This window comes from Thalassophryne amazonica, chromosome 17, assembly GCF_902500255.1.
Source record: "Thalassophryne amazonica chromosome 17, fThaAma1.1, whole genome shotgun sequence".
Taxonomy (NCBI): domain Eukaryota; kingdom Metazoa; phylum Chordata; class Actinopteri; order Batrachoidiformes; family Batrachoididae; genus Thalassophryne; species Thalassophryne amazonica.
In genome coordinates this window covers 49,966,677-49,979,492 of record NC_047119.1, presented here as the reverse complement: position 1 = coordinate 49,979,492, position 12,816 = coordinate 49,966,677, and the positions used below count along the sequence as shown (strand labels likewise).

The following is a 12,816-nucleotide window of genomic DNA, read 5'->3' as shown; positions in this document are numbered from 1 at the left end:
AACAATGTCAGGGTGATACCATGCAAGGTGTTTACTTGTTTACACAGTGGGAGCAAATGTGGGATGAAGGACCTTGCCCAAGGGTCCTTCGTGATTTTTCTGGTCTTGCTGGGGTTTGAACCCCAGATCCTCTGGTCTCAAGCCCAACGCTTAACCAATAAATCATCACCCAAATCATCACCTCAGAATATAACTTGAACAGAAACTACAGGAACACTTTACTCATAATGTTTTTGTGCTTTTATGCAAGTGAGAGTTTTAGAATGCAGTACTTGCACTTATAGCACTACACTGGTAATTATTTTGTGTACTTGAGGTAGTTTTTGAGTATCTGACATTCAGAAAGATATGTTATTGTTTTCTAGTTCATGCTACAAAATATCTCTCTCCACTTCACTCTGGTGGTATTTGATCCATTTATGATGGAATAACATCCTGAAGCAGCTTTAACTCTTTAACCAGTCACCCCCCCCACCACCCCGACTGCCAAATCCTGGCGTATTCTGCTTTCTGGTAAAGAAAACAAAACCAAATTATGTGCATTTACATCATAATCTGTTGTCGCAGTAACTGCATCAACAATAATGAAACACACATGGCCTGAAGGTAATTAAAAAAGCGGTAGCAGCAGGGAAAGCCGTAAACACAGTTACAGTTTCCAAACCAGTTAAAGAACAGGGAGTCGTGTACGCTAACAGTTTTGCTGGGGCTTGTTCTGACTTGGCAACCCAGCTCTTTTATCTGAGCCGATAATCTCCAGGCCATCGACTGTGTTGTCAGACACTATCTCCTTTACCGGTAAGAGGCTGAGCTCACGTGGGATGAGATAAATGAGGCTTTTAATCCAAAGCAACAGATCACTGAAGTCTTGACAGCTAACCAAGTTATTATGTGCTGCTGTTGAGTTAAACAGTCTTAATCATATGCTAAATTTTAATACCCACAGTGTAAAAATGAACAAGATGTTCTGGTTAAAAAATTCTGATGAGTTGCTCAACTTCCAAATACATTTTTGTTTCAAGGCAAAAAGTTATTAATGAAGAAGGTTAATAACTTTTTCAAAACAACAGGTAACCTTTGGCACTGAAACAAAACTTATTTTTAAGTTGACTTTATTTGTGTTTTTAAAACAGCAAATGAACTTAAGTTTAGAATTCCCCCTGATTTTTACAGTGTGGCAAAGAAAGATGAAGGGAGCCAACAAACACAATTACGCAAGTTTTAAGTTCCGAGTTCTTTATTAGAGTACCATATTTTCCATTGTGTAAGTCACACCTGTTAAAAATGCCTTTTAAAGAGGGAAAACCCCATATATAAGTCACACTGGAGTATAAGTTTTTTCTATATTATCAGCTTTTTTTGTGTGTATTGTTGGAGTGTACTATTTATTACTTATAATAATTATTTTGTTATTGGAATTTACTTTGTTTAGAGCTGTGATTCCTGGGAAAATCCCACATAAATACTCACTATTACAATTATTATCAAAAACAAATGTGCTTTTATTATCAACAACAAATGTGCTTGTAAACAACATATAAACAACTTAAATATCAGAGATTCAATGGGAAGACCATTGCAGGACACAGCAAACTCATTTGTGCCTAAACTAAATTCATTCATGGGTTTAAGACTCAAAATGGCATCCAAAATGGCTGCCAATAAACCCTCATCATTAAAATACATAGTAGGAAGTTGTTTATATGTTGTTTAAAGGTGTTTTAGTGGGGAAAAACCCTATTTTGCTGGCCATATTGGACACCATCTTGGATAACTGGCTTGAGGCCAGTTTTTATTTTTGGGAACATCCTGATTGTGTTTTGGGGTCATCTAAGGAACCTAAAAAAGTTAGTTTGGTTGAGTCCTGGGGGGGGGGGGGGGTTGCAAAGGTAGTGGTCATAGCTCCCCTACTACATGGGCAACTTACACACCCCATACCATCATGCTGGCTTTTGAACTTTGTGCTGGTAACAATCTGGATGGGCATTTTCCTCTTTTGTACAGAGGACATGACGTCCATGATTTCCAAAAACAATTTGAAATGTGGACTCATCAGGCCACAGTACACTTTTCCACATTGCGTCTGTCCATTTCAAATGAGCTCGGGCCCAGAGAAGGCGGTAGCACTTCTGGATGTTGTTGATGTATGGCTTGCACTTTGCATGGTAGAGTTTTAACTTGGACTTATAGTAGCTGTAGCGACGAACTGTGTTAACTGACAATGGTTTTCTGAAGTGTTCCTGAGCCCACGTGGTAAGATCCTTTACACAAGATGTCGGTTTTTAATGCGGTGCCGCCTGAGGGATGGTCATGGGTATTCAGTGTTGGTTTTTGGCCTTGCTGCTTACGTGTAGAAAGTCCTCCAGATTTTTTGAATCTTCTGATTATATTATGGACTGTAGATGATGGAATCCCTAAATTCCTTGCAATTGAATGTTGAGAAATATTGTTCTTAAACTGTTGGACTATTTTTTTCACACAGTTGTTCACAAAGTGGCGATCCTCACCTCATCTTTGCTTGTGAACGGCTAAGCCTTTTGGGGATGCTCCTTTTATACCCAATCATGACACTCACCTGTTTCCACTTAACCTGTTCACCTGTGGAAATTTCCAAACAGGTGTTCTTTGAGCATTCATCAACTTTCCCAGTCTTTTGTTGCCCCATCCCAGCTTTTTTGTAATGTGTTGCAGGCATCCATTTCAAAATGAGCAAATATTTGCACAAAAACAATAAGTTTAGCAGTTTGAACATTAAATATCTTGTCTTTGTGGTGTATTCAATTGAATATAGGTTGAAGAGGATTTGCAAATCATTGTATTCTGTTTTTATTTACATTTCACACAATGTCCCACCTTCATTGGAATTGGGATTATAGTAAGAATAGTGATTGAATTTATTGTTTATAAGTATTGCCCCATACTTCTACACAGTAGGTCAGGTATGGAAGAATGAGAGAACAATACAAGGTATGTAGTACATTGTGATCAAAAAATATGCTTAACTTTATTATTACAAGACATATGGAGACTTTGGTTGATATATGTCTAATGTGTGCTTTCCAACTTAACTTATGGCCTGTTGTTAAGACTAAAAATGTTATTTCCGAGATACTTTCAATTTGGACTCCATCTATCTCAACTATTATATGTGGGTTTAATTTATAATTTCCAAACAAAAATTGGCATCGGAAAGTTTTTTTGAAGTTATTAAAGTGCTTGTTCGGTCATCGAGGTCATTTGGGCTGTAAGCTAATCATAGCATTCTATGATTAGCTGTGTAGCTAGCATAAAGCAAGGAAATCATAATTAAATTAGTTGTAATTTTTATTGTGCTGTCAAATATGAAGAAATGTTACTGTCCTGAAGTCCACAGCAGAAATCACGACTGTAAACACCAACTAAAATAATAAATATATATAGTGCTGCTCAGAACTATCAACAACTCTGAATTTTAGGTACAAATTTGAAAATGTTGAGAAATAAATGTAAATAAACCAAAGATACCAAACAACAACAACACACTCACACAAATCTTTCATATGGGTTGCCTGCATTTGATATGATTGATTAATTCTTCCATTCATGTTCTTCAGCTTATCTGGGTGGTGGCAGCAGATCAAGCAGCTCAGTCCACACTTCCCGAGATCCCGGAAGAGTTACAGGACTAGGACTTGATATTAGTAGCAGTAAATATTTTGTGATTAAATACCTGAAAGTCACCCAAAGTCAGCGTCTGTATATGTAATTAACAACTATGTTGTCTTAATAGCAAAAAAAAAAAAAAATTCTGATTGTGTCCTACTGAAGTTTGTTGGACTGGAATTATTTTTCTTACTAAGATTGATGGACAGATGGGAGGATCGATTTACAGGGTGACAAGTACATACTTCCCTATCATATCAATATTAAAGGATTATTAACTGAGCAAGCGAGGTTAATAATTTGTTTATTATATGGATATTATATATATAAACTCGCAAAGTTACGGTATTGCCCAAATAAGAAAGCTGCTGATGGTTTTGGACTTGTAGTCAGATCTGTTCCCTTTACCTCCATGAAGAACTTTCTAACAGATGGTCCGTTCGTTAGCTGGTAAGCTTTCAATCTGTGTTTTTTCCAATGCTGTTTCGATATTTATGGAGTATGTTTATGTCTGATTTGGTTTTTCTAATTGTGTTTTTAGCTTTCTGGTTTGTAATGAATATGATATGCCTTCCGGACCAATTTTCATGGAAAAATATCAGACTGGAAATCAGGCAGTCAGAGCATGCATATATAGCCATATAATAATACATCTTATAAACGATAATATCAAAAAGAGAGTGAGGCATCACTACATCTGTTCTATTGTCAGTGATGATGGACGTCTGGTCTGGTGTTTTTCGACACCAGCTGATAAACTCTCTCTTGGTCCACGGGTAATACCATCTCCCAACAGGAAAGTTATTTATTTCATGTTACAACCAGAACACCCCCATGATGTGTTAAAAGAACAAATACAACCATTTTGCCCACTGCGCTCTATGCATTAGATCATTGAAATTGGGCCTCTGGTCTTTCGAGAGGCAGCAGCAGCTACAAACGGCTCCCAAACAGTAATTTGTTTTTACTAGATTTCAATTTTAAATTGATGAATTGTTCAGCTTTGTGGCACAGTGTATGAAATTTAACATCTTTGAAAAAATATCCTCTCTTCCACTCTGCCATGAAGCCACGTGAACCACAAGTCATACTTTGGATTTTGTAGGCGAATGTTTGGGACTTTTTTGGGTACTTCACCTGTGGCTCTGCGTATGACAGCGTGTGTTACCGTGATGAATGATGAAGGGTTGCAGAAGATGTGCTGGTTGAGATTCCATCTCCAGATGGCCCCTCTTCACCAACATAATTACAGAAATCCTATTTCCTCTAAAAATACTCCCAGGACAGAACAATTGTAGAAAATTAGAGCATTGTTGTTTTCAGTGATTTGCTATAAAACAGACATTCAACATAGACACTGTCAGAAAAAAGCAGAGACATAAAGTATAGCAGCTGGAGAATCCAGCATGAGATGGGGGCACGTGTCTTCTGAGACATTTCTGTAATCAAATGTTTTTTTGATATGTCTGAGAGTTGTTCTTTTTTACCCCTCAACACCCAACAAGAGGAAACTGAACGAGAACAACTGAGCAATAATGTGCTCTGAGGTACCCCGTTAGGTGAAAATACTAAATTAAGATGGACTTAAAGAACATGACACTGTGAATCAGAGCCGCACGCCCTGCACTGAGTAATCGTTTATATCACAACACATAAACCTCATTATGACCCTTTGATGGACTCTTAGAAAAGGAAATAAAAAAAAAGGATACAAGCAAATATAGTCATCTTAATTCATGATAAGGTTCATTTTAAGAACTATTAAAGTAGTATTATTCTTAGAATGTGAATATTATTTATGAACCGACTTTGAACAATGTGTTAAAATGTAACATTTAAGTACTTTATGTTCGTGCCAATTACAGTTATTTGAAAACTAGAAAATGTTTAATTTTTCTTTATAATTTTCATTGCATGTGCCAGATGTTTTCACTGAAATTTGGAAAGCATGTTACAATGTACTTACTCTTATGAGTTAACATCTCATAGCTATGAGTTACTATTTCAAAATTTTGACCTAGTATCTCATAATTATGCCTTAGTACTGTATTATTATTATATAATACTGTATTACAGTATTGTGTGACCCACTCTTTATCTTTACGAATATCCTTTATCCTCATAAGTGTGCACTACATCTCATAAATATTTTTTTCAGTACCTTTTAATTATGATTTATTAAATCACACTTATGACACATTAGCTTTAATATTAGAGTTAATGTTATGAAGTAGGATTTACTATCTCACACATAAATAGGTTGTAGTATCTCATGACTATCTCATAATGAAGCCTTCGTGTCTCATAATTATGATTTACTATTGCATAATTAAGCCTCTGTGTTTCATAGTTATGACTTACGATCTCATAATTAAGCCTTCATTAGTTACTGTCTCACAATTAAACCTCCATATCTCATAATCATATCTCATTGTCTATGCATTGGTATCTTGTCGTTATGCTGTACTATCTCATAATTAAGCCTTTATATCTCATAATCATGATTCATTCTTTACGTTGCATCTGGAAAGTATTCACAGTGCTTCACTTTTCAAACTTTTTCTGTTATAGCCTTATTTGAAAATGGAGTAAATTCATTGTTTCCCTCAAAATTCTACTCACAACACTTCATAGTGACAACATGGAAAAAGTTATAGACACACACACACACACACACACACATATATATATATATATATAATATTTGCAAATATATTAAAAATAAACTGAGAAATCACATGTACGTAAGTATTCATACTCTACTCAATACTTTGTTGATACACCTTTGGTAGCAATTAAGACCTCAAGTCTTCTTGAATATGATGTCACAAGCTCGGTGCACCTGTCTTTGGGCAGTTTTGTTCATTCCTCCTTGCAGCACCTCTCAAGTTCCATTAGGTTGGATGGGGAGTGTCGGTGCACAGCCATTTTCAGATCTCTCCAGAGATGTTCAATCGGATTCAGGTCTGGGCTCTGGCTGGGCCACTCGAGGACATTCACAGAGTTGTTCTGAAGCCACTCCTTTGATATCTTGGCTGTGTGTTTAGGGTTATTGTCCTGCTGAAAGATGAACCGTCACCCCAGTCTGAGGTCAAGAGCGCTCTGGAGCAGGTTTTCATCCAGGATGTCTCTATACATTGCTGAATGCATCTTTCCCTCAATCCTGACTAGTCTCCCAGTTCCTGCTGCTGAAAAACATCCCCATAACACAATGCTGCCACCACCATGCTTCACTGTAGGGATGGTGCCTGGTTTCCTACAAACATGATGCCTGGTATTCACATCAATTTTTGTCTCATCAGACCAGAAGATTTTGTTTCTCATGGTCTGAGAGTCTTTCAGGTGCCTTTTGGCAAACTCCAGGTGGGCTGCCATGTGCCTTTTACTAAGGAGTGGCTTCCATCTGACCACTCTACCATACAGGCCTGATTGGAGGATTGCTGCAGAGATGGTTGTCCTTCTGGAAGGTTCTCCTCTCTCTCACAGAGGAATGCTGGAGCTCTGACAGAGTGACCATCAGGTTCTTGGTCACCTCCTGACTGAGGTCCTTCTCCCCCGATCGCTCAGTTTAGACGGGCGGCCATCTCTAGGAAGAGTCCTGGTGGATCCAAACATCTTCTGTTTAAGAATGAAGGAGGCCACTTTACTCATTGGGACCTTCAAAGCAGCAGAAATGTTTTAAAGGTCTACAGACAATTCCTTTGACTTTATGCTTAATTTGTGCTCTGACAAGCACTGTCAACCTTGGGACCTTATATGTAGACAGGTGTGTGCTTTTCCAAAGCATGTCGAGTCAACTGAATGTACCCCAGGTGGACTCCAATTAAGATGTAGAAATGTCTCAAGGATGATCAGTGGAAACAGGATGCACTTGAGCTCAATTTTGAGCTTCATGGCAAAGGTTGTGAATACTTATTTACGTGTGATTTTTTTGGATCACTTAGATCATATGTGATTTCTTAGATTAAATTTGCAAAAAAAAAAAAAAAAAAAACAAAACCTTTTTCATATTGTCATTATGGAGTATTGTGTGTAGAATTTTGAGGATTAAAAAAAAAATGAATTTCATCCATTTTGGATTAAGGTTGTAACATAACAAAATGTGGAAAAAGTGAGGAGCTGTGAATACTTTACAGACTGTATGTGTTAGTATCTTGTAATTATGACAGCATCATGTAATTCTGGAAGAAAAACCTCATTAATAATGAGGTAAAAAAATGTGGTGGATATTTTTTTCTTCTCAGTGGCAGAAACAGGCTCCACAATGAAGTGAAGTTATAGTTTTAATTTTGTTTTTTAATTCAGTTGGTCTTAATACTGTATACTATACAGTATAACCCAGGGCGATATTTTCCCCCGGCTGTATTGTGCATTTACATTGGTTGCGTTCCAGGAGACAGCAGGACTGCTTGGCGCAGTGAGCTACGCTGGAACAGATGAGAGTCAGGCTCTAAACAGCAGCCGAATTTGGTCTAATACATGAGAAAATGTCTGAGGACTGTGCTGGAACTGGCAGCAGCCACTCAAAAAATACGCTACGAGTGGAAATAACATGAATTGTTTTTATTCGTGACTCAACACTAACAGGGTGTAGATGGACGTGCTGACTACCGAAACTGTCAGAACACAGATGTCTCATGTTTGGAGGGATGATGACTGTCTTTGAGCAAAACACTGAACTTGCAGATTTTAAACTGAAATTTAAATTTGCACTGAAATTTAAAATATCCAATGTTACTGATTTTATATTTGTATACATATCAAACAAAAAAATAAAAATAAAAAATACCTTTTCTTTGCTTATTAAATATACTTTTATATGAATTTACCAGTTATAGCTCCTGACTATGCCAATAAATTGCATTGCTTCTATTCCAGGCCTGTCTCACTGAGTTTCTCAAACACTGATTCAGTCATTTTTGTGTAAAGTTATTTCAAATTAAGTAGAGATGTCTTGTGGCATTACCTCAGTTGAAAGTTGAAACAACTTTAAAAAAATCTTTGCAAATTGTTACATCAATTTTTCTCATTGACACAGCAGTTCGTTTTCTAGCGTGTGCTTGGACACACACCCAAGCTCCACCACCTCATCTAACTCACTCCAAAAATATTCTTTCTCCTTCATCTCACCTACCTGTGGGCAGTGGTGACCACAGCTAACCAAAAAGTTAGCTTTGATAACCGCTAATCCGCTAACTGAAAAGTTAACTTTTATAATGATAAACTGAAAAAAAAAGATTAGCAGAAGCTACAGCTAACCGCTCACTTTTAGTATTGACTCTGGTACACTATCAGCTACTGAGAAGCCAGTTTTGAGTTTAACCACCGCCGACGCTTCTGAGTACAATCAAAGGCATCACAAACCCAACAGAAACAATGAGTCAGAGCTTCTGTCTTTGTGCACCCTGCCCACTGCTGTAAAGAAGAGTCATTTACATTCAACATACACTGCCCCAGACGTGTGGCAAAAGGCATAAAAAGTTTTGGTTTGATTTAAAAATCTAATTCTGGGCAGTTTATTGATATTAATGTTAACTCTGTCATGTTTACAAAGTGAAAATATTACAAATATCTTTTAGTTTTAAATTAATGCACTAATTCTGAAGGTTTAAGCATTAAAACTCACAGATGTCAAAAGGCATTATGGGAAAATGAGCCCCCTCATCACCGGTTGGCTGTTTTTTTATTTGTAAAAAACCAACACACAAGTTACTGTAACATGTGTGTTGGTTTTTACCAATAAATGTGTTTTTGTAAATATGTCATGTTTTTCTTTTGTAAAACAAACAAACAAAAAAAAGGCATTTGCAAAACTGAAAATTCTGTTTGCTAAGTGTGATTCATGGTGGTGTTCCATGCATTTTGGGTCAAAATTCATAGAAGACCACCATCTACTGGATGGTAGTATAAATAGTATGCAACTGTCAAATGGTCGCCATTCGGTGCGCTGAATCACTTTTAAGGCTCAGTTTAAGAAATCATTGTGCGATATTGGTATTTTGAAGTAGGTTGTCTTTATCATTTACCATTCCCACTAGGCTTAGCATTATCATGTAGCTTAAATATCTTGTATTTCAATGTGATTTTCCCTATTAGGGGACCACATAATTGACACAAAGCAAGAAAAAACAAAAACCTGTAACAAAATCATTTTTTTTTAGATGTTTAATCATGGTTTCCATTCATACTTCTTTTTCTTCTTGAAAATACCTGAAAATCAAAAGAAACATATACTCCTTGTATTTAGATACAATAATGTAAGAATATGAACTTACTCTAGGTGTCAGCAGAAGCTGTAAAAATTGTGAATTTTTTATTGAAATGCCGTAAAACTTCAAATGCAGCCTTCTTGAGACACAAAAATGTGATATTTTGATGAATTCTCAATCAGTTTGCATGATTTTTTCAGGACAGTTTTTGGTAATCTCTTCCACATGTAACACATCTATCCTAATGACCTCATTATATACCATTTCAAAGATACTAACCCGTAACAAGCTCAAAGGGGACCCTTGATCTCAGAACAGGTGACAAGGTTTCCAATTCACCTACCCTGCATGTCTTTAAATGTGGGAGGAAACTCAAGCACCTGGAGGAAACCCATGCAAACACGGGGAGAGCATGCAAACTCCACACAGAAAGGCCACAGGTGGGAATCCATCCCATGACCTTCATGCTGTGAGGCAACAGTGCTAACCACTAACCCACCATGCTGCCAATCAATCTAATTTGTGACAATGAGGTGTAAACTGGCACTCTCAATGAACAGACAGTTTGACCTTAATCTGAGCAGTATTGTGGATTTTGTGGATATTTGATTTTAACATTGAAAAGCCCTTTGATCTATATTTTGTATTACTTTTTAGCTTATGAAAATCAACTTCTATTAGGACTTTGACCTTGAAAATTTTTTCCAAGTTAAAAATTTGTGGAATTGTGAACTAGTGTTGCTGGAGGTTTGCGCTCAACAAACGCGTTGCTCTAGTGTAATATAAACTAGTACTGGCAACAGCTTGACTTGAAATAATACAGAGTGAAGTGGTCAAGGTTCACAGAGGGCAGGAGTCTGACTTTACTGGTCAACACTTGTACCTCCAGAGCACCAGTGCTCCATGAAGCTAAATAATTAGGTTATTAATTATCCATAATCTAATGCTGAGCTCCATCGGTGCAATTATCACCCAATGACACTGATGACTTTCTCCAGAAAGTTCACTGTCCAGGTTTGGAATATTATCAAGCTTGAAAACATCAGCAGTGATGGAGCAGGGAGGAAATGTGAAGATTTCAAGAGTGAGCAGTTAAGGCTGAGTTTTGTATACTGTTCTGCCTGCAGTCGTGTACATCTGTGGGCCCCTGGAGACTTTCCTGACCATCATGAAGCTGTTTCACAGTGAGATCCAGGACCCTGAAAATTATGCCATCTTCTATCTGGATGTGTTCGCCGAAAGCCTGGCAGAGCGCAAACCATGGCAGAACTCTGACTCTGGCTGGGTCGATCCCCTCAAGGTCTTCAAGGTACAAAGAGCACAAAGTGCATGCTTGCACATATATACAGGTATGAGCAGAAACATAAAAGGCCCGAACTTACACCCAACGTACAATGCACAGAAAAATTGCCATTCCTAGTTTGTAATAGATGCAGCTGTCATTTTCATGCCCAGCGTCCACATTGCTTAAATACCATAGGCACTTAAAATTATCTGTGCACCTACGGGTGCAGTGGTCTTCAAATTAGGGGTCGTCAGGCACAACATTGGTGCATTGCGATCGTGAGGTGGCAGAAAGCAACTACGTCATTGATTTCCAAACAGAAACTATGTAATACGTGTAAAATCAGAGCTGCTCCAACGCCTCATACACCTGTTGCTACAACTATTTGCGCACACAAGTGGCTGAAAGACCATTCGATCCCTCTCGCGGCAGGTGTTGGCCAAATTCCAAGTGACACACACGAACATCTAACACCGCTCGCCTGACACTTAGAAAATGTGTGGCCATTCGCGCTATTAGCACAAAAACAGTCAACAGGCGATCACTTTTGAGCTGGCGATGAAATTTGTCTAAGTGCCCCCACGACCATGGAGTTGAGAGTACCCGTGGCGTGCCACAGTGTGTCGCTCTTCCCACAACACATGTGCATGTGTTTTGTCCCCCCGCAGGTGAGGTGCCTCTCATCTAATCACAGAGTGACACCTTGGTCTGTGTGCTGAATGGAGAGGAGGCGTGGCTGGCTGCCAACAGCTGTGGTCCTGGACGTCACAGCTGCAGAACATGTACCATGTTTTGACAGACACGCGCAGGTGTGCTTGCTGTCCTCACGTGGAAATACATAAAAACATATACAGTGAGGAAAATAAGTATTTGAACACCCTGCAGTTTTGCAAGTTCTCCCACTTAGAAATTGAGGGGTCTGAAATTTTCATCTTAGGTGCATGTCCACTGTGAGAGACATAATCTAAAAAAAAATCCAGAAATCACAATGTATGATTTTTTTTTTTATCATTTATTTGTATGTTATTGCTGCAAATAAGTATTTGAACATCTGTGAAAATCAATGTTAATATTTGGTACAGTAGCCTTTGTTTGCAATTACAGAGGTCAAACGTTTCCTGTAGTTTTTCACCAGGTTTTCACACACTGCAGCAGGGATTTTGGTCCACTCCTCCATACAGAACTTCTCTAGATCAGATTCGGAGTTTCAGCTCCCTCCAAAGATTTTCTATTGAGTTCTGGTCTGGAGACTGGCCAGGCTTCTTACGGAGCCCATCCTTAGTTACCCTGGCTGTGTGTTTGGGGTCATTGTCATGCTGGAAGACCCAGCCATGACCCATCTTCAATGCTCTTACTGAGGGAAGGAGGTTGTTTGCCAAAATCTCGCAATACATGACCCCATCCATCCTCCCTTCAATACGGTGCAGTCGTCCTGTCCCCTTCGCATAAGAGCACCCCCAGAGTATGATGTTTCCACCCCCATGCTTCACAGTTGGGATGGTTTTCTTGGGGTTGTTCTCATCCTCCAAACACGGCGAGTGGAGTTGATGCGAAAAAGCTCTATTTTGGTTTCATCTGACCACAGGACCTTCTCCCATGCCTCCTCTGGATCATCCAGATGGTCACTGGTGAACTTCAAATGGGCTTGGACGTGTGCTGGCGTGAGCAGGGAGACCTTGC

General features: G+C 38.4%; 1 protein-coding gene across 1 annotated transcript in view; it reads left to right on the top strand.

The window, feature by feature from the left end:
• The window catches only part of LOC117529909 (atrial natriuretic peptide receptor 2), a 137,728-nt gene that overhangs the window by 14,717 nt on the left and 110,195 nt on the right, over positions 1 to 12,816 (top strand). Inside the window, exon 2 of the mRNA XM_034192814.1 lies at positions 10,979 to 11,160. Coding sequence (XP_034048705.1) covers positions 10,979 to 11,160 — 182 coding nt within the window. The remainder of the gene's footprint in view (positions 1 to 10,978; positions 11,161 to 12,816) is intronic.